Source organism: Trematomus bernacchii, unplaced genomic scaffold, assembly GCF_902827165.1.
Source record: "Trematomus bernacchii unplaced genomic scaffold, fTreBer1.1, whole genome shotgun sequence".
Classification (NCBI taxonomy): domain Eukaryota; kingdom Metazoa; phylum Chordata; class Actinopteri; order Perciformes; family Nototheniidae; genus Trematomus; species Trematomus bernacchii.
In genome coordinates, this window is record NW_022987582.1 from 8,535,594 (window position 1) to 8,558,944 (window position 23,351).

General features: G+C 39.8%; 1 protein-coding gene across 2 annotated transcripts in view; it reads right to left on the bottom strand.

The window, feature by feature from the left end:
• dnah5 (dynein, axonemal, heavy chain 5) overlaps positions 1-23,351 on the bottom strand; it is a 99,036-nt gene that overhangs the window by 38,352 nt on the left and 37,333 nt on the right. For both annotated transcript variants that reach the window (XM_034128142.1, XM_034128143.1), the window contains exons 50-66: positions 22,951-23,155; positions 22,590-22,732; positions 21,410-21,544; positions 20,992-21,114; positions 20,498-20,711; positions 20,070-20,293; positions 13,706-13,910; positions 13,404-13,576; positions 12,813-12,943; positions 11,804-11,957; positions 8,571-8,838; positions 7,747-7,870; positions 7,514-7,621; positions 5,422-5,536; positions 4,944-5,120; positions 2,358-2,561; positions 1,141-1,320 (exon numbers count right to left, since the gene is read on the bottom strand). In XM_034128142.1, coding sequence (XP_033984033.1) covers positions 1,141-1,320; positions 2,358-2,561; positions 4,944-5,120; positions 5,422-5,536; positions 7,514-7,621; positions 7,747-7,870; positions 8,571-8,838; positions 11,804-11,957; positions 12,813-12,943; positions 13,404-13,576; positions 13,706-13,910; positions 20,070-20,293; positions 20,498-20,711; positions 20,992-21,114; positions 21,410-21,544; positions 22,590-22,732; positions 22,951-23,155 — 2,883 coding nt within the window. The remainder of the gene's footprint in view (positions 1-1,140; positions 1,321-2,357; positions 2,562-4,943; positions 5,121-5,421; positions 5,537-7,513; positions 7,622-7,746; positions 7,871-8,570; positions 8,839-11,803; positions 11,958-12,812; positions 12,944-13,403; positions 13,577-13,705; positions 13,911-20,069; positions 20,294-20,497; positions 20,712-20,991; positions 21,115-21,409; positions 21,545-22,589; positions 22,733-22,950; positions 23,156-23,351) is intronic.

Here is a 23,351-nt window from a genome sequence, read left to right on the forward strand (position 1 = left end):
CATGTAGAAAAAAAAATGGGAAAAGAGAGGGAGACAAACAATCAGTTAGAGACGGGTTAAGGAAAAATAGGAAAGGAGATGGGTGATTTAGAAAAGAAGTCGGTGAGACAAAGTTGCACACAGGATGGAGAAAATGCAAATTGGCAGAGTGCAAAATGGGAAGGATAATGAGGCCTGGTAACAAGAGGGAAAGGAAATCAGGTGAAAAAGAACTACAGTGAAGGGAGAACAGAAGTGAGTATCAGGAACGTTTTAGTGAACACAATCCACAAGTAAAACTACATGGTAAGAGTTTAAGCTTTTAAATCCTCAAATGCAAATATACTGGTTATAAATGTTTTGGACATCCACAGACTGCCCTTACAGGAAGAAAACTAGAGGGATTTGCATGAAATCACATGGTCAAGAAAGCAGTGTGGGTGTGTGTGTATCCAATTAATCAAGGATTTTGTGTTCAGAGTATTCTGCTGTGGAAAATGTTAATCCTTGGAAAAATTCATAAATACTGGCAATGCATTTTGTTGTAGAAAGTAAGAAGAGTTTGCACATGCAAAAACAAAATAACAAAAATAATACTTTATAAACATAGTACATAGCACAAGTATTAGATAAAGAAGAGCAAGTTATGATTTAAAAATACATCTTTAACTGTTCACTCACACACATGAGCCAGACCTGTATATCACCTGATAGCTGATCTAATTTGGTAGATAATGGTTAATATGTTTTTTTATGATTTGAACTGACTCTTTTCTTGATGACTCTGAATTGTCACAGTCAGCATATTCCTGTGCCAAATTGAAGAATATGAATAAACCCCTTGCATATCATGGACAGTTTAGGCTGTTTCTGGAGCCTTGGGTTTTCCTGCAGGAAAACAACATTTTCTTTCCACTGTAAATGTTCATTATTCCTCAGAGAGGAAGACCATTGACTGAGCTGGACTTTGCGCAGGGGATCGTGTGAGCGCTCATATTTTATGTGTGTGTGTGTTGATGATCACAGGTGTTTCACAATGTATTTGTAAGTAAGTACACATTCCAGAGGCTGGCATATATATCTTTGTGGACTACAATTGAACTTCACATGATTTATTTATATTCACCGTTTTGTGTATTGCCTTGAAGTGCTGTGTATTACCTTTAAGGGTAAGACCTCCTTGTTGATAGAGAAAAAGGAGGCCATAGCTTTCGTCCAGGAAGCAAGCCCGGCCACATTGCCACACACCCTCTTGGCTGTTTCAATGTTGTAGTCGGGCATGTCAAAATAAGGCAGCAGCAGCTCCACCATTTCCTCATTAATGGAGTCTTTGGTGAATTGCTGCGAGGCAGAGGGAAAGAGAAGTGGTGATAATGGTGGTGGGATTAAGAGGGAAAAAACAAAAATAACTTTTTTAGTCAACAACACATGTTACTTATGAACAAAACACTGTAGAACTGGCCGTACTTACAAAAATAATGAATGTAAAGGTATATAAGAAAAGAAGGAGAAAATGCTTATTGTAGCAGTGGTTATTGAGCATAATAAGGGGAGCACACAATAAAGATGTAGAGGACATGAGAGGATCAATTACACAGACAAAAAGAAAATAGATAGAGAAAGAGATAATTAAGAAAATGACAAGGCAGAGCAATTCAAATGCAAAAATGAAAGAGAGTACAATGTAAGTGAGTATAAAAGGTAATACAATTATTAGTTGAGCAGCAGAAAGTGCTTCTGTTGCACTTGTATTATCTCAAAGAAGAACAGGATATAATTTAAGAGTCCATACAAATTATCTTTGTACATATATAGTCAGGGCCGGTTTTTGGCATGGGCGGTCGTTTTCACCCCGGTTACACGTTTCATTTGCCCTGTATACGATGGGCGCTGTAAGTGGCTTATCAGGCACCCGCAGCTCACAGCCAAAGTGTGAGCGAGCGTCCGAGAGAGAGAGGGCGCACCGGTACCGGGGATTGTTGTTAGCATCTGGTGCTAGCTGCGCTAACGGATATAATAAGATGTTTCTACAACAAAGGTGGAGGGAGAGTCCTCTCCTGTCAGACTGAGAGTCTCTATGAGGTAAAGGACTCTCTGAGTGACAGTTAACTTTAGTCTAAGTTATCGCAGTGGGTCTTAAACGTTTTGATCACAATGAATGTAAACAAATATTTCCAAGGCACACCTTTATAATTATTAGGATAAATAATAGCGGCAGCTAAAATCTTGCCTAGGGCAGCAAATTGGTCAGAACCGGCCCTGTATATATTGACCCACCAATGTTAAAACATTTAACATAGTAAAAGTTCAGAAATACCTCACATTTGGCAGCATCTCCAACTTAATTAACTCTAAACGTCTGATATTGGTGAGGGTACCTGCAGACTCCCCAAGAAGTTTCCAGCTGTCATGAGCTTTAGGGACTCCTGCCAGGACGGCGTGTTGCAGTTCTTCTCTGGATCGATCTTCACTGGGTTGACTCGCCTCTGGAAGAGCAGCAGCACGCAGTCCATGATCCGCATGATGAGGTGGGGGGGGCGACCAAGTGTTCGTACAGTGGCAATGTCTGATGGCTTGATTGTCTGAGAGTGTACAGAGAAAATACATGTTTACTGGGCAAACATATTGTATTTTCATAGGATATGCTATAAGGGGAGATAACAATGCGATGAGATCAAAGAATAGAATAATCTGCTTTTCATGACATCCTTTACAATGCGGCAGTTAAAAAACATACAACGAAGGAAGTGTACAGAGAGAAATAAGACTGGCATGTTGATGATGATAGATAGAGGGAAATGAAGACAGTAAGTATAAAATCCAAGAAATTTGAAGAAAATGAGAGCGGCAGCAGGAGAGTGAAGAAAATGTTCCAGAGAGATCTGTTTGGCTGCTTCATCGGCCCCCTGCCTGCTCGTCTCATCTATTCTCCTTTTCGCACTGCTCTCTCCTTCCAGCTCCATTTGCTCTCAGATGTTTACTCAAGCCATTTATAGTATGAATCTCCAACCAAAAAGTCAGCAATAAACAGTCTAGTTTCTACTTGCCCTTCACCAAACTAATTTTCTCTTCTCACCTCTCCAGTACTTTTATCGAAATGTTTCAATAAGGTCCCTTTAAATCAGCTTAATAAAATCCTAGGTACTCAGGATTAGCTGCAGTCTTTGTCTTGAATGAATTTGTTTAGGCAAATATGTGTCATTTATTTGTATCTATGAAAATGCATTGTTGTATGGTTGTGCTGATTAAGATAAAAGTAAAAAAAGTTAGTTTTTAAAGGAGAACTTAAAGTTTAAATACTTACACCGTCTCTGCATAGACCAGCTGTCATCCACACTAATCAACTGTAAATGATGCACTAATAACTATTTGTACTTTGTCTTTTTAACTTCATATCAACAATCAAGCCTGTTAACTTGAAAGTGACCTTAATGAGTCTCATGTTACTTTGTGGTGTGAATGGCCCACTGAGGTTCTTAATAAATGTTTCAATCTCCTAACCTCAACCACTAGAAGCCTCTTGAATGAGTGTCAAAACTCACGTCCAGTTGTGTCCACAAAGAGCTCTAATTAAAACCCTCTATAGCACTTATACATGATTATCAATTCCAGACGGACTGCCTGAGGTTTGCCTGCTTGGAAATACAAGGTTTATATACACAGCATCAAGAAGGAAATTCTAATCAGGGACCTGCCATCGGAGATCTGTATGCAACCCTCTACCCAGGAGGACAGCTTTAATTACATCGCAGCTCCAGGCCCCAGAGCATCGTGACACACACACACACACACACACACACACACACACACACACACACACACACACACACACACACACACACACACACACACACACACACACACACACACACAACACACACACACACACACACACACACACACACACACACACACACACACACACACACACACACACACACACACACACACACACACACACACACACACACACACACACACACACACACACACACACACACACACACACACACACACACACACACACACACACACACACACACACACACACACACACACACACACACACACACACACACACACACACACACACACACACACACACACACACACACACACACACACACACACACACACACACACACACACACACACACACACACACACACACACACACACACACACACACACACACACACACACACACACACACACAGGATGTAGGCAAACCTGCATGGTACTACACACAGCAAGTCACAGAGTGCTTTAAGTGGCATCCTGAAGCAACACAGTGAGAGCAGGACAAATATTGGTGGGGGAGACATTAAGCCTGAAACAGGGTTTACTGACAATTGCTAAACGTCAGACACTCTTTTAGGGGAAATAGTTAACACGGGCAGCAGAGAACATCATGAGGAGTGGCACTACAGGACAGAGGAAATGGAGGATCTAAGATCTAATTAGTATTAACTATCCTGATGATATGGCTCATATGCAGAATTACAGAACATGTCCTAATGAAAATTATTACTTTTTTATGTATTTCTTTTGATTGATGACATTTCTAGTGGAGCCATTTTTAGATGTAGTTATAGTTAATATTTATATCTCCCCAATATTAAAGTGTCGTTATATATTGAAAGCTTTACATATTTATTGGAGAACACTTCCATGTATTGCTTTCCAAACCTATATCACAACTAGGCTTTTAGGATCTGGACTTTTTATCGTGCATCTGCCATAAGTCAAATCAACTTTAATCACAAATGTTAAAAAGTGATGGACGCTGATACATTTTGTTTGTATGGACTGAGAATACAATCTGAATAGAAAACTATGGAAAGTTGTGGATTATCAAATCCCCAAATTTCAAATAAAGTTGAAAGGCAGTGACCAACAGTGTTTTAATTTGCTTCTTAAAGTTATCAATGTGGGATAATGTTGAATCTATTTGGTGCCCATACCTGCAATGCAGCCTCTGCTTCCTGCAGAGCTGGCCGGGCAGATTCCAGTTTCTCCTCTGCGATGGCCTTGTCAGCTGAGATGCTGTCTACAATGGCCTGGGCCTTGTCCTTCACTTTCTGCACCTCCACCTTCACTCGCTCTGCTGCCTGGGCTTTTACTGTCACTTCCTTCAATACCTGGGTGAATGAACAAGAAATACATTTCATTTAAAACATCTGGTCATATCATGTTAATTTTGTCATCAGTCATATTTTAGCCCGGTTGAGCATGTTTAATACAGTAAAGTAAAACACATATTCTGAGGCACGTAAATGCACTGCTGTGTGCATACCAACCTGCATATACACCTTGGCAAAAATATAAATATGAATGACCAATATTAGCAAGTATTTATATCAAGGAAACGCACACAGACATACTCACACAGTCACGGACAGTTTGACCTTCACTGCTGTTTCAATCCTGCCTAAAACCTACCATATCAGCTTTGTCATTGGCAACCTGTAGCTCCTTTTCTTTCACCTCCAGCTCCTTGCTGAGTGCTGCTACAGACTCTGATGCCTCCTTCAGCTTCTGGAGACCGGTGTTCATCCTAAACAGGAAAATACCAAACATCAGGTTTGTAATCCCAGCATTTGAGAGGCATCTGCACATCTACATCTCTAAGATCATGTTTGTTGTAAAACCTTTAATATGAACAACATGACATCCCATCAGGCATTGCACAAACAATCGTTTTTTAATGGCTTGGGTGGCACTGCTCGGGGAGGGAAGGGTGGGGGGCCTGGGCTCATTTGCACCCTTTAAGTTTATATATTTATTTTTATTATATATATACTATTTTGTATGTTCTTTCCCACTATGACTTTGTATGTCATTAAGTATGGTATTCCTGTCATGCTATGTTTTTTCTTTATTATTTCTTGTTGGCTGTTCTGTTTGTCTTCTATGTTGAAAAAAAGAAGCATGATTTCCACCCCAAAGAAGTCTGTACTATTGCTTACACTTGTATGCTTGAAACATGACATCCCATCAGTATTTGTGTCCACTGGGCACCAGAGGCCTGTACTACGAAGCCGGATTTTCGCTTAGCGAGCTAACTTCAGGGAAAACTCTGGGTTTCCGGTCCTACGACGCTGGTTCACTTCTTAGCGGGGTAGATCTCCATGGTAACTTATGCTGAACGGCAAACCTGCTCCGGAGCAGGTTTGGTTCCAGGATAAGAGATCAACTCAGTGAAAGCACTGCCTGCTGACTAATCAGAGCTCAGTGTGCAGAGTTTAAAGCGATCAAGTCATATTACAGGATAAGGAAAAAACTGCCGTTGCAGAAAAGACGGCCGGCAAAAATCAACTGACTGTGTGAACGTGAAAATTAATAGAATATCGATCACCTCCCATCTTCAGAGCAATTTCACTAGTATAACATTAGCGTTAAGAAAGCTTACTTAAATATCTGCCACAAGTTAACATAAGTAACCGGATCAAAGTAACATTACGTACAGTCCGCGGCACTGTGAGTGCAGACGTAGATGTGTCCCATTATCATTCATATCACATCATATCACATCATAATGTATCATATATTTCCTTATCTGAGTCAGCTTCTTGAGCCGTATCTGGCCGTGCAACACTCACAGTGTCACATACTGTATGCAGAAGTATTATTTTGAGCAACACATTAAGTTGACAAAACACTCGAAGTCAAATGTAATTAAAGTCAGATCCACTCGTGTTTTAGATGGGGCAGTGATATCATAAACCTGTTAATGTACGCATTCAAAGGCTTTTTTTTTTACCAGCTGTATTCACCTTGCAGGTGCAACTATGTTGCTTTTATCCTAGATAAATTGTTTAAGTCATGGATGTTTAAAGTTTAACTTCTTCATATTTGTCTAATATTATAGTTCACTTTTCATTCAGGAAGTATGACGCTGCGCTGTCAATGTTTGTGATTGGTCAAATGTTGCTAACCCCGCCCCTTTCATGTGAAAGCGCACTCAGCCGGACAGAGAAACCCTGGCTTGAGTTACCGAGTTGATAACCAGCGTCGTAGGACCGCTTAGCGAGATCGCGTTTGTTTTGGGTTAGGTAAGCCGGGCAACTCAAACATATCCCAGGTATGTTGAACTGGATTCGTAGTACAGGCCTCAGGTGGTCGAATGACTACGTACCTTCAACGTCAGCCAATTTATCGTTGAATGCTCAGGGATAGCTGATAAGTAGGAATGTATTCACGGAGGGAAAAATGTAGCACAGAATTGATTTTGCTTTTATGAAACCTGTGATATTTTAACGCCTGTGCCTTTAACAACAGCTTACAAATTGATCCTTCAGTGTCATTAAAGAGTCGATAACTTTTGAAAAAGATTGGGTTCAATCTGTGACACCCTTGTTTGAAAATATACAGGTGTAAACATGTTATTTCTCAGAAAGTGCACTAATTATGGCTAATTAGTGCACTAATTATGGCTTGTTATTATTTGATCAAAATCAAGTATTTTACAAACCAACCCTCATTATTATTGTATGTTAACAAATATCTAAGATAATCATGTTAGTTTGTTTACCTGTTGGCCAGGGTCTGGACTTCAGACCTCTTCTCCTTATAGATGGCTTTGTAGCCCTGAATGAAGGACAGGTAGGACTTCGGTGTCACGTGGGTGGAGCGTCGGTATCTAGAATTTAATTAGATTAAAAAAGGATATTTCATGTCATAATAAAATACAGGAGAATAATTTCAAAATGCGTCCTTATCCTCAAATTTGCATTTAGATAAAGAGGTTTTAACAAAATGTTGTACCTCTGGAAGTAGTCCACACACTTCTCTGCCACACCATCCTGGAAGGAGCCCATACACTGGACTACCTCACCTTTAACCTGGGTTGAGCAGTCGATGTCATATAATGACAGGAAGTGTTCAGACACTGTAGTACAGAAATATGGATGAGGAATCATCAGAAAAAGCTGAATTAGGAGGAAAATACAGAAAGTGGACTGCAAAATGTGGTAACTGAAACCTGATCGTAAAATAAATAGAACAGGTTAATATACTGGTCAATACTGTAAAATGCTTTAAGAAATTGAAATTGATGGTTTTCCAAGCGGGAAAGACAGTGTAATTGCAATGGATATTATAGATTACTCGTGACATATTCCAAAACATCTTTGTTATTCTTCTGACTGATTTAGGAAAATATGGATTGCAGTCAGAAAAAGAAATTGGGAAATGAGCTGCACAAAATGAGGAGCGTTAAGAATTGTTAAATTGGTATGTGTATGAAAGTAATAACATTCCAAACTGGTTTCAGTATGCATTTCTAAGCAGCAGAAGTAAATACAATTAAATTATTAAGTACACTTATATTAGACAAGTTATACTGCAGTATGAGGTAATGTTAGCAGTAAATCCCAACAGCATGGCTGCAGTTGTCTAACAAAGACTTCCTTCCTGACTTTCATTAATAAGAAAGCACAAGGGCACACTGAAAAGCTTATTAAGTAATACATGAGCTTTTTTTTAGAGCAAATAGAAAAACAACAAGGATAAATGGACAGGGATATATAAATATTGTCTAACAAATACTACAATTGGTAAGCAGATGTTAAAATGCCTGGGAAAGGTACCTGCAACAAGAGCGTCCTTTGGCCACCTGCTGAACCAGTCCATGGTGCACCCAGATATCAAGGCAGGGAACTTTAACGCCCGGTTGCGGAACTTTTCCCCAACGGGCGAGAAGCACAGAACAACGTGGAGGTTGTGTCGGACTCGTGACATGAAGTACTCGTAAAGGTTTTCGTTGGTCGGTGGTCGCCTTGGAAACTCCCGCTTCATAACAGGGATAAGATCACTGAGAATCTCATCAATCTCATCACGAGCGAATAGATTGGACACCTGAGGATAGAAAATATATCCATACAATGATGCCCATTAACATGATGTCTTTTCTATTTCTATTATACTGGTTTGTTTGTGTTTGGTATCTGGTTTAGGTGAAAATAATTTAGTAAAAGTTTTTGTGATTTTTTATTAAAACAAGATCTTAAACATACGTTTAAATCTTTAAAACAATAATGGATGTCTCCTTTTTCTGTAATATTTGGTTTGTAAGAAGTAATTGTGGTAATGGTAAGTTTGAATATGGAGATTCAGATCACCAAAACACAATTTCTGATTTTGTTTTGCTCAGCACTCAAAACTTACAAAGTACTGTTTGTCTAGGGTGTCAAATTAAGTTTGAATTTGATCACGAATTGATCACGCAGAGACATTATAGCCCAGATTTCCAAAAATGAATCTGTATTCAAGGCACATGGTGACAATTAGTGATACAAGGAAATTCTGAGATGCAAATATGAATGGTAAGCAGCTGGTGGAAAAGCCAAATTATGTTCATTTACAATGAGGCCTTAGATCAGGATGGTTAGATTTAAACTGATATTGGAAGTTGATTTTGATTTACTTTTGGATATTTAAAATGTTCAACCGGTTATGCACAGAGTAACAGACAATAAGTAACAGACAATTGTTGAATCATTGCTTAGGTTAACCTTCACATACTTCCTTAGCCTGGTTTTGACACTGAAAATCATTATGGGAAAAAACACACCCAATATGGGGATAGCTACACTGCATCCTCTCACATTGCTTTTTGCACCTTTTCACTGTATTCCTATTTACTGAGAGTAAGAGAGAGAGAGAGTCCTGAGGGAGCATGTGGTGTTGTGGTAAGAAGCACCATGTCTCCAACCATCTGCTGGGTTACTCTGAGATAAATAACAACCTCACACTAAGAGCTCGCTCTTCTTTTTTGTTTCTCATCTCTGTCACTGTCTTGCACAGTCGTCCTATCATTCCTTCAACTTTTCTCTTACAAAAACACATACTCCGCACACAATCCTCTCAGCTGCACACAAACAACACACCAAACACGAAATAAGTCCATGTGGAGGTCGGATGTTTACTAGCAATGCTCAGTTTTCAACATTTGTAGAAATAATTGTGAATCATTCCTTGATGGGGTTAACTTCTTTAAATGTATGATAAGCATCTCAAAAAGCTCTCCACCTTCTATGCTTCTTTAAAGTGGACCTATCATGCTATATTATAATAATATAGTGTAGGACCATACCTATATAAGGCATATTTATAATTTTTTTTTTTCAAAATACCAAACAGATCATGCATTTTAGCCATGTCTCATTTCGCTCAAATTGCACTTTTTTACCCCTGTTTTTGCAAGGGCTGATTCAGTGAGAACAGCACCATCTACTGGCCTGGCATATGTACTACAGCGTCTCCAGTGCTTTCGAACGGCAATGGCCGTGGTTGTCTTCTCCTGATTGGTGGAGTTGGCCCAATAGCCATAGCGCCACTTCTGTGACGTCATTGAAGTGTTCAAATCTGGATCAGTTTTTATCAGATCCGTTGCAGCCCCTTTTTTAGAGATTTGGGTATGGAGGAAAATAGAGAGGGTTGTGTTTTCTGACACTTGGTGAGTTCCCTGGAACACCGGGGACACATATTCATGTATAAAAGACGTACAAAAGTGCATTTTGCATGATAGGTCCCCTTTAAGCAAACAACTTTAGAGTCCTAAATGTGGAAAATGGAACAGAAATGTACAAAATGGGTTTTCTGCTTACTATTAAGATATTGTCTGCTTTCTTCACAGTTTGAGCTGCATGACAAACAGATTAAACAAATTAACATTTTAGTAGTAGGGGTAGCAACCTGACCGAGAAATATAAGGAAGAGATACTGTATTTAATTTAAATAGCTTGATTAGGCGTGATTAAAGTATTACATGTTTAGTCAGGGTTAGTAAACAGTAGAAAGCAGTTGCTGTGTTAACTTATTTGATACATCTGTTATTTAGTCATTCTCTCTTTCAAACGCTCACACCAGGGTTCGTAATGTTGGAACAATGTGAAGACAAACGGTCTGTCAAAATAAGTTACAGGAGCAAGAAAAGTGCTTTGGACCTAGCTGCATCTAATCTTCCTGCCAGTAACAGCTTCAATTCATTACATCCAAATCAATAAAATATAATTATGAAACGCTATCGTATTGACAACGAAAATGCAATTTGCTTTTTAATTTGATATAAACTTCACTGCTCATAGACCAAATAGAGACAAAATGATTCCCTCTGCTCTTGGACTGAGCTGTCTTTTACTTGGTAACTCAGTAATAAATGTTTGTGCTATTCAAGGTTGAATGCCAGCAGTCAGTTTCAACAGCACAACAAACCAATAATTACAGCTTTTTTTGTGGGGCAAACTAGATCTCATGCAAGTACGAGTCAATATGAGTCAGTGCACCTTTTTGTATCCCTCGTGATAAAGTGTGTTATGATTTTCAAAAATGTTTCAGCTGTAAAAACAAGTGTGCCAGGTCATTTATCCAAAGAGAATACTTTTGTATTCTTGACTTCTTAAGAGTACTACTCTTAATGATGCATTTTTCTCAAAAGCAAGACTTGAATACAAAAAATATATTGAATATTTGTACTGGAAAAATATGTATTTGGAATACACACTTCTTAGAACAATCTTTACATTATATGACTACATAGCTTTGAAAAATATTTATCGTATTAATTATTCTGAGTTACTTTCTCTCTGCGTTATTCTGAGTTTCCATTTGCCCCACCTTATGAATTACACTGCTAACATTAGAGACTTACAATGGCCTATCTCTAACCACTATCATTTGTGTATCTTTCCAAGGAGTTTATTTGTTCCTACTTCACAGCAACAGACCTTTTGATTTCAAACACCAGCTGCTTTCACAAGTGTATATCACAAAAATCATGTATGTGTGGCTTTGTGGCTGTTCCCATGTTTGAGCTTCTCACCTCTCCAGATGACAGGACATTGTTCATGTACTCGAGGAAGGATTCCTCTTTGATCTCGTTGTCAGTAAAGAGGAAGCTGATGCCTTTGCCTTGTTGGCCAGCTGTTCTGTACAAACCCTTCAGGTCGTCCATCAGGTTGGCTGTGTTGTATGAGCTGGCAAAGAACAGAATGCATCAAATAAATGAAGAGTGAAAGTGGATTATCAATGTATGGAATTAATCGCATGACTCATTGGTGACAAACTGCATCAATAACATGTAATAGAGTAACAGATTTAAAATGACAATATTTAAAAGCAGGGATCGTTTTGACTTGAAAGCAATGTAAAAGTTAGATTTCAGAGAATCAAATTGTGTCTGCACGAGAAACAGAGTATGGCCCTGCATGGAAAAGGCAACTGTGTAAAAAGAGAAGAAAACATGGTCCATGTTTTCTTCAAATAGGGCTGCAGAGTCGAGATGGTCATTTATATTAATACCAAACACTAAAATCTGTGAGGCAGAGAGCAGATGGGAAATAAGACTGCGACAAATCAACATGGGGACTTAGGGAGAAAATCATTTGACGGGTTGGTAGAGCAAGGGAGAGTCCAGAGTGAGACACAGAACAATGAGAAAGGCTATTTGTAAGCCAAAGCAAGCAGAGAAAAATGACACAGAAAAAGCAAAGGAGCGTTTTTCTTATTCTGATCAATCAAGTGCACTGAAGAGACTCTGTCTCCTATGAGAAGACACAATGGATGAGGGGCCAGGGCTGCAAAGATATTAAACAATAACTATCATCTTTCAGAACTTCATTTTGATTTGCAGATCCTGATTAATGAATGATGAATCTTTATCAAATGTCAGAAATGAGACAGAATATTCATACTTTGTAATGGTGATCAGATATTTGCACACAGAGCACAAGTTTCAGCCGTTTGATCTCTCGACTAAACAAAACAACATATACAATTCAACCTATTGAAAGCAAAATGATGTATTTTTTTCTATTGTATGTACGCCTCACCGTGTGAGAGTTATCTGGAAGATCTTGTATCCAGCAATGAATGAGGCCAGTCTGGTCAGGCTCTGTTTGCCTGAACCACCAACACCCACCAACAAGGCATTTCCTCCAGGTGTCCGGATTATCCTCGACACCTACACACACAAAAACCCATCATACACATAGAACTAGGATTCATAAAAAGGGAGAGTTTGTATCTGACAAGCTGTGAAGGAGAAAAAAAGAAGCAAGGGAGACAGAAAGACATATGGTGGGAGTGAAAGTGGGAAAGCAAACAAGTTTACAAAAATAAAACTACAAAAAATAAATTGTACAGGTTAAACTGGAATGACTTTTTTGGGGCTTGTAGGCTGTCTGAGCATTCAATGAAAATGAACAGTGGCCAGTGACACAACTTCAATGGAAATAGTTTTGAGTTTCACTGAGTTTGATAACATATCGTTTTTTATGCATTCATGGCGTCACACACACTTTTATACTTTCTGTTCTGTTCTATAACGTAAAAAGCCTGTGACTTTCATCCTGATAATATTAAGATTTCTTCATTTCAAAAAACACACCAACATGGGTAAATGATTAGTATATTTTGAGTACCTTGACCAGATGCATTATAGCATCCTGAAAGAAGACCATGTCCATGCCAGTACCCCTGATGCTCTCATTATAATGGCTCAGAAACATGTTAAGGCGCTCCTTTAAACTCTCAAACGATTCGATAGGCTCGTACACTTTGGGCAAATCAAAGTCTGATTCCTCCGGCTCTTCTCCTGTAAGGAAAATAAAGATTTTATTTTAAAATGATCACAAACAGCAGGCAAATTTCAGTTTTATTTGAGAGGGGACAAAAACACTGGACTGAAATGTTCCAGTGCTGTATGTTTTTGATTGATCGGTACCTGTAGCCTCAGGTGCATCTTGTAGAAAGTCAACAAAGAATCTGTTTAGTCCTTCTCCATAATCCGCTATGTTCTTGTTGTCCTCAACAAACTCCTCCTCTACAAGTTCTGACAAAGCGTGTTCAAACCACTCCACGTCTTCAGGCATGGTAAATCGGTCAGCTATCACACGACTGCACTCGTGCTTCCACAATGCCAGCAGCACCTGGAAATGACCATTTGTGTTAATGCTCCTATTCAATAAAGTAAGCTCAAAAACCTTTGGTTGTGGTAAATCTCTCGAGTGTCTGCCAGTACAAGACATCGGGACAGGTGAGTGTTGCTTATGAATTAGCTCATTCAGTTCAGATAGCATAGCCAAAATGACAAATAGCATTGATTTGGATATAACATTTTATTCTTTAAAGAGCCCATGTCATGCTTTTCCGGTTATTACCCGTCCCCTTGTGTGTTATGAAGGTTTTTATGGATGTAAACGGTCTGCAGAGTCAAAAACCCTCAAAGTACACCCTGTAGCGAGTAAAACTCTAACACAGTCTATGCTGCCCCAAAACGCCTCGTTGGAGATTTCTCATTTTCCATTGTTTACTTCCTGGGTACTGTGACGTGTGAATACCCAGAGGCCACACCCTCTGCCAGCATTTCACGAAACAAAGCTTCACAAACCTTTCAGCGATTCATGCCAGATATGTACAGTGTAGGGCACTGAAGAACGATGCTGTTCCTACTTTGTTTGGACCAGCGGGAGATTCGGGTACACAACCTGTAAGTATTCATTGTTGTTTGTGTATTTATGATGTTTAAAACAAACAAGGTATCTACCACGACTGTTTAAATGGGTAAACATTTTTCGGGCTGCTAAGCCATTGACACAGTGCTAACTGGGCTAACTAAGTTGCTAGCGTTTCCATATATCAACTCCAATGTCAGCAGATGGCCTTATATGTATCTCATAGCAGGAGAATGTCTGCATTCACACACAAAATACTCAGACAGTATACTCCGGGTGATTTACCGTACGGCAGAGATGGAGTACTCGAGTCCTGGACTCAGACTCGAGTGCCGATTTTCGGGACTCGTGACTCGACTCTGACTCGCGCACTGATTGACGCGACTTGGACTCGTGAATTCTCACGCACGATGACTTGGACTCGGACTCGGACTCGTGAATTCTCGCGTACGAAGACTTGGACTCGGACTCGGACTCGTGAATTCTCGCGTACGAAGACTTGGACTCGGACTCGTGAATTTTTCCCCCCACGATGACTCGGACTCGACTTGTACATTGACGCTCCGACTTGGACTCGGACTCGAGCAAGTTTTCTCTGGAGTCTGATGTCCTCTATCCTGGCGTGTGCACCTGCGAGGCGAGTTCACGTACTGGGCCCCGCTATTCCAGTCTAATTATGTCTAGAGACACACCCTGCATCGTGCTGTATGCTTTCACACATTCTGCTTCCACATTGGAAAAGAGCAGCGCAAAATGCTCATTATGTGGAAACAATATTGAAGAGAAGGCTCCGTAACACATTACTCTAAGGATCGAGTTCAGACATATAGGCTGTCTTGAACTCTATCAGTAACGTGATCTAATCAATAAATAAAGATTCAGCCGATAACACGAAAGCACATGGCTACTTAACATACAGAATGACGTCATTTTGCATGTTAAGTAGCCATGTGCTTTCTGGGGCTTAATATTTATCGGTAAACCGATTTAACCGGTAAAAGTTCCTTCAAAATAAGAGTCCCGATCTTATTACTATCAAAATAAAAGTGCAAAACGAAAACTTTACCATATGAAAATATTGGCATACAAATATAATCACTTCTCTAAAAGGTAACTCAATTTAAATATAGTTAGACATAACTCATTGACAATAATAATAATAATAATAATAATAATATTAATATTAATATTAGTAATAAGCTTTATATTTGTATAGCACCTATTACAAGAATTGTAGCCAAACTGGCTTCACAGCAGTTCAATAGACAGATTAGTATAACATGACAGGATAAAAGCAATGTAGAGGAGCAGCTACATTTCAACACATATATCCACGAAGATTAATACATGAAGACTTGTGACTCGGACTTGACTTGGACTCTTCTTAGGTGACTCGGACTTGGACTCGGACTCGAACAAAGGTAATGATGACTCGGACTCGACTCGGACACTCCTTGGGTGACTTGGACTTGGACTCGGACACAGGTAATGATGACTCGGACTCGGACTCGGACACTCCTTGGGTGACTTGGACTTGGACTCGGACACAGGTAATGATGACTCGGACTCGGACTCGACTCGGACACTCCTTGGGTGACTCGGACTTGGACTCGGACTCGACTACGACTCTCCCTTGGTGACTCGGACTCGGACTCGAAGAGTGGTGACTCGAGAGTGACTTGGACTCGTGAATTGGTGACTTGACTACAACACTGCCGTACGGTCAGTCGCGAAACTTAATTACATTATAGTTGGCGTTCCTAGCGTGTATGCTACCGAGCTAAAAAAGAAGGCTACCAAGAGCTAGACATGAGTTTGCTAGGGAAAATATTGTTTTTATGGCAGCTACAGTGAATGACCGAACGTAGCAGACTACCCGTATAAGATTGCAATTGTAAACATGTTCTTGCTAGCCTAATATGAACCACTAGCTGTTGTTCATAGTAGGTTGGCATATTACACTGAACAACTAGCAAACGTAGGTTAGCATATTAATCTAGCTGGCAAGCTAACGAACCTAAAACAACTAAGTTTATCTAATATTTTGTGATTTGCATTTGATTTCGTCCAGCCAGATCAGGAAACTCCTGGCGTATCCGGCGGACAACACATGACGGGATGACCACTCTGATGCCTCGTCCTAAAAAGCCCCAGCACCAGCTTACAAAGCTGCGATAGGCAAGATGCCGAAAATGCCTATAAGGGGAGGAATGGATGATATACAGTGTATATATGTATATTTACACATGTTCATTTTGTACCATTGTTGTAGTCAAGTCACCAATTCACGAGTCCAAGTCACTCTCGAGTCACCACTCTTCGAGTCTGAGTCCAAGTCCGAGTCACCAAGGGAGAGTCGTAGTCGAGTCCGAGTCCAAGTCCGAGTCACCCAAGGAGTGTCCGAGTCGAGTCCGAGTCCGAGTCATCATTACCTGTGTTCGAGTCCGAGTCCAAGTCCGAGTCACCTAAGAAGAGTCCAAGTCAAGTCCGAGTCACAAGTCTTCATGTATTAATCTTCGTGGATATATGTGTTGAAATGTAGCTGCTCCTCTACATTGCTTTTATCCTGTCATGTTCTACTAAGCTGTCTATTGAACTGCTGTGAAGCCAGTTTGGCTACAATTCTTGTAATAGGTGCTATACAAATATAAAGCTTATTACTAATATTAATATCATTATTATTATTGTAAATGACCCATAATATGTCTAACTATATTTAAAATGAGTTACCTTTTAGACAAGTGATTATATTTGTAATCCAATATTTTCCTATGGTAACGTTTTCGTTTTGCACTTTTATTTTGATAGTAATAAGATCGGGACTCTTATTTTGAAGGAACTTTTACCGGTTAAATCGGTTTACCGATAAAGATTGAGCCCCAGAAAGCACATGGCTACTTAGCATGCAAAATTACGTCATTCTGTATGTTAAGTAGCCATGTGCTTTTGTGTTATCGGCTGAATCTTTATTTATTGATTAGATCACGTTACTCTGATGATAGTGTTCAAGACAGCCTATATGTCTGAACTCGATCCTTAGAGTAATATGTTATGGAGCCTTCTCTTCTCTTCAATATTTTTTCCACATAACGAGCATTTTGCGCTGCTGTTTTCCAATGTGGAAGCAGAATGTGTGAAAGCATACAGCACGATGCGGGGTGTGTCTCAAGACATCTTTAGACTGGAATAGCGGGGCCCAGTACGTGAACTCGCCTCGCAGGTGCACACGCAGGGATAGAGGACATCAGACTCCAGAGAAAACTTGCTCGAGTCCGAGTCCAAGTCGGAGCGTCAATGTACGAGTCCGAGTCCGAGTCATCGTGGGGGGGAACATTCGCGAGTCCGAGTCCAAGTCATTGTAAGCGAGAATTGACGAGTCCGAGTCATCGTGCGCGAGAATTGACGAGTCCAAGTCGCGTCAATCAATGCGCGAGTCCGAGTCGAGTCACGAGTCCCGAAAATCGGCCCTCGAGTCCTGGACTCGGACTCGAGTGTACTCCATCTCTGTTTTGTACATTTCTAAAAAATAAAGTTTGATGGAAATACTTAGTTGCCTTTCTTCCCTGAATTATTTGCTCCAATAACATATCATTCATATATAGCAAACCATGATTTGATTTTTCATCAAACACAGTAGTAGTTTATTACAGGTAAAAATAACTTACTCTTCTTCCGTTCTACGCCTCAAAGGTCTATAATCGAATATGTACATGTTATGGAGGTTCTGCAGGGTGTGGGGTATGTATGGTGTATATCTTGGCATATAATGTTGTGTGCTACTGTTGGTGTTTTCAGCTAGCTGGCTACATAATGTTGTAACTGTCAGCTAGGCTACCTTTCTAATTTCTTTGCAACAGACGTTTTCCACTTCGGTAGGCATCATGGTGCAGTTTCCACAAGTGCACCTAAATAACAACAGTTGTAGGTACAGTTCGGTTAGTTAGCGTATAACATATACGGCTGTACCGACGCCATTGTAAAACTGATGTTCCGCTCAGAGCCGAGAAAAGCACTGTGTTAGACATGGGCGGAGCCTCTCTGGTGGTTGACTAATCAGAACAGAGTGACCGAGCTGACCAATCGGAGCACACTGGGCTCACAGGGAGGGGGGGGCAGGAGCTCCAACAAGCCGTTTAGGAGAGTGAATACACATGCTATACAGAGATGCTGTATGAGAAACCAATGTGAGTTTGGAAAATTGCACAATATAAATCTATTTTAGTAGACCTCAACAATGGAATTATGATCAGTAGAAATGGCCATGACATGGGACCTTTAATTATAGAATTTGATGAGTCTAATGTGTAAGTAAAAAAGCTTCACATTAGGCAGACACACTGGATGATTTGTTTACGGTGTTATCACTAAGCCAGACATTGATTAGATGTATTGATTTAAGGATTTCTGCACATACAGCAACCTCAAGATGAAGTAAACATTTCATGTATTGGTAATCAATACTGTCATGTATTCTGTTCTTAGTGGTCATGTCTTTTTACAACACTTGCATCTTGCAGTCTCGTGTTGAGTTACAATTTTGGTAATTCTGAAGTTGCACTTGCTATTTTCCTTGCATAGGTGCATGTACACTATTAAGTATGGCAAAAGGATGTGCACTCATACCGGTCGAAAAGTTGAGTATGGAGCCCTTAACAATTTATACATAACTCTGCTAGCTTTCTAACAGTGATCATTTTCATTTCCAGTGTGCCCACTGAGACAACACTACCCTGAAAAAATGTACACACCACACAAGTACGTGTGTTAACAGTGCACTTAAGGATATATTCAAGTTAAGAGACACAGCATAATTCTTCTGAGGTGAGTTGAAAGCCTCAGCAGGGATGTTGAACATAGTTGCTATGACCCTTGGCAGCCTCAGGTAGATGATATATTTCATTGCATTCTATTATTCAGTGAGGCCACAAAACAATAGGCAATGTTGCCACCTCAGCAAGAATCAAGCTTGCAATGCTAGAATTGTTTATTCTTCCCTACCAAAAAACAATTCTCTTTCTTAATTCCTACATTAGCTGTACCATATAATTAGGGGTTTCATCATTCTCTGTAAGTGCCTTTACACTACTGCAGTCTATAATACATGTATCTGCATTTACACACTTACATGCAACAAGGCTAGTGGGAGGAATAATATTACAGCACTGCAGAAACCTGTTTAAAACGAATCTATCTAATCTAAGGCTGGTATATGTGGAGTATTAATCATGCAGAATATACTTTGGGTATTACATTACATGTTACTTGTTAGACGCTTTTATCCAAAGCGACTTACATACTCAACACTGTGGGCAATCCCCACAGGAGCAATTTGGGGTGAAGTGTCTTGCCCAGGGACACAACGACATGCTGACTGCAGTGGGGTTTGAACCTGTGCTCCCTTGATCCGAACACCAACGCTCTATCCACTGCGCCACACACAATACATTCTTAGCAGTAGGGCTCATGGTGCAGTGAGGGGCTTAACTTAGGCTTATCTATAGTATTTGTATTGTCAGTTGAACATTTGATGTTAGATACTATATATTATCTTAATCTTATTAGCTGTGTAACTTTCCCTAATTATATGACATTTTTTATTTAAAAAAAACAAAACGTATATTTTAAACTTCTTACCTGAACAGAGTTGACCACCTCAGGGTTGGTATAAAGCATGCCTTGCCAAATTCTGGACAGATCCCTTAGGTTGAAAATGTAGTGAAACTTGGCCGGAGTTGGAAGCATCTTGACCTTGGTCAACTGCCAGAGCCGGCGGGTCAGAGACACCAGACGAGGTATGGTGCTACGAACGTCATTGGCAAATCCACGACGTGCACAGAAGTGGCCGATGCCAATCACACCTACATTATAGGTGATTTGTCAGTTAAAGGTGGCATTGTTACCAAGGCATGTATATTTATCAAAAGCATAAGACACAGTAGATAATGTATGCCATTTTGTTAGTACTGTAGTATACGTTTTTTATACAAATTCCTTAATATTATTTAAATAATTCGATTCAATTCATGCCTCAATAATGGTTCCACTGCATTCTTTTTACCCACCAAATATCTTGTCAATGGAAGTGTTGGAGGGCAGGGTACAGTTGAAGATGGAGAACTGCCTTTTCAGTCTCTGTGGGATGTCATTACGACCGCCTCCTGGATGGATCATGGCAGCTAGGAACTGAACGTCCACAATATTGGTGAACTCTCCCGGTTTCTCCAGATTGAAGAACCCGTTTTGCTCCATCAGCTGCCTGACAATCTCATTAGTCACCTATGATGAAGAGCCAAAAAGCAATGTTAAATCAAGAGTAGGATTATTTATTTAATTTATTCTTTTTTGCTGTTATCATCAGTAAATTTTTTTGCATAATTGAAATAGGTCAGTAAAGTGCAAAATAAAAATGTATGAATGCAATAAAAAAATTATGATAGAATGATCCAACGCGGGATTCAAAGAACAAAACTAGACTCATTAACATTAATTGAGGTAGATAGTGAAAATACACTCTTAGTAGTTCATTTAATTAATTAAGGTTAAAATGACCCCTAACCTGGTCTCCCCATTCGTTGATGACAGGCATGTTGATGTCATCTATAAAAATTGACATTTTCTTGCCAGCAGGGGGTCCGTACGTTGTCCCCATCCTCTTATCCACATAGCTCTCTACTGTCCTCTAGAAGAGAGAAAGGGGGAGCAAAGGACAAAGTAGGACAAGACATATGGTTATGAACAAGAGAGCAAAAAGTGAAGGACAGATCTGGTAAGTTCCACAAAAACAAACATTGTTATAAACAGCTCAATCAATGCAACTGTGGAAGAAGAAGACTGTGGTCCGTCCTCCACCCTGCGCATTATTAGTCAGAGTTAACACAGGTGTAGTGCATCAACTTTACGTTGAAAATGGCTGAAAATGAGACATCAAGATGTATACGAATGAAGAGGAAAGTTAACAGACAGTTCTGATTTACCTGGAACATGAGTGGTGTGGTCGCAGAAGAGAAGTTGAGACTCTTCCCAATGTGGGCCTCAGGATCATACTTTGACATGTAGCCCTTGATGATAACAGTCTTGGCTGTTCCTTGCTCTCCAATCAGCAAAACAGCCTAGCAAAAATGAAAGATGTATTGTGTCCGGTCCTCTATATGCACAGATAACGTAGTAAAGTAATGAAATGTAATGTTTCATACAATGTAATATGACTTTTTATGACAAAATTAACTACAGAAATGGCAGTTCATTATCATGTTGATCTTAAGATTTAAACTGTTGACTGAAACTATATGGCATTTGTATAGCTATGGCATTACATAGGAACAGAACACCTCAGGAAAGAAGAAAAAACTGAAAAAGGAAAAAAACATGTTTTTCAATTTTTAGTTTGAAGTGATTGGCTAATATATTTTACAGATCCATAAAACGCTATGTTGGGGGTTGAAGGCCATTGCCTGTGTATCAGCCATCTTCAACGTCTACCCTTCATAACAGCTTAACATATTAAAATAATATTTGGTTTTAGTACATATTTGGTGCACACTTTATATCCATCAGCCTCTGAAAAAAGCAGATGTACCCTGTAAAAGTAAATGGAAATGTAAGAGCTTCCTAAATGAAATATCACCCCCACACACAGCAGCTCTTTACAAATACACTAACATACAGATGCTCCCTACTTTCCTCTTGTGGCATTTTGAATCTGAATGACTCTTTCACACATGCATGCAAACACTCACTGTGGATGAATGCAAAGTGTTGAAGCATTTAATGGGCTTTCAAGTAGAGTATCGACATCCATTTTTAAAATATGGTCTTTTAGTAGATCTCAGGTGCATCCAGCCATGCTACCATGTTATTGATCTGAAATGTGTGCATGTGTGTCGTCTGTATCCAGAATTTAATGAAGCATTATACACTCAATGGAGAACACATTCAATGGCCGCTAACCTACAAAACCCTTACCATAAGCTATGAACACAGACATGTATATTCTAGATGTGCCTGTTCCTCCTTTTGAGTCCCTTGAAACATACAGTAAGTCAAGGTTTCAGTCGATGAAAATGTATAATGCTAAAGTTATCCTAAAGGGTCTTTTAATGGATGTAGCCTTTGTTTCTGACTGGCAGTACACAGCTATACTTTCAGCAAACTCACCTTGCCCTGCTTGGCGATGGTCTGTATTAGAAAGTCTGTTCTAATATTGTCCACATTGGGCACCAAGATGGAGCTGTACTCTGGGGTGAATTCTGAAGGATAAACATACTCCTCTACTCTGGTGCTCCAGTGGACCCACTGACCTGGAAGAAGAAGAAATGGGCACCAAAAAGACAGATTAGTACAAAATATGACATGTGCAAACTGTCTTCAATTTCACAGTAAGGTTTGAAAAACTGACACCTACTGCAACATTTAGTACAACATGAGGCATGATGCGTCTGCTTGTCAAGAAGCAGCTTCAATATTTCCTGTCATCTAATGTACAGGCGATAACATCTGTTAATCAATGCATGCATACCATCTGCTGTGACATGGTAGTCAAACATGGTGTTGTCGCTGTCAGGAGGAATGTCTGGCAAGTTAAGAGGGATATCGTTGTTCCCTCTGAGCCAGATCTCCATCTTCCTCCGGTCATCCAGTTCAAGTAATGCTCCAGTGCTCCACATTAGGGCAAAGACGTACAGCCGCTCCAGGTGCTCTCTGGATATCTCGCCACACTGCTCCTGTAGAGTAACAGTCAATTTAGATCAAGGACTTTGTTAAAGCATCCACATTAACCTTCTACTGAAGTTTATTTTATAGAGAAAATGATGACCCTGATGAGTTCCAGCTATTACAGTATGTAACAAAGTGCACAAAACATCTGTCATGGTCATAATAGATGCTCAAAAAAAGTTTCACAGACCCTCAAATAATGTA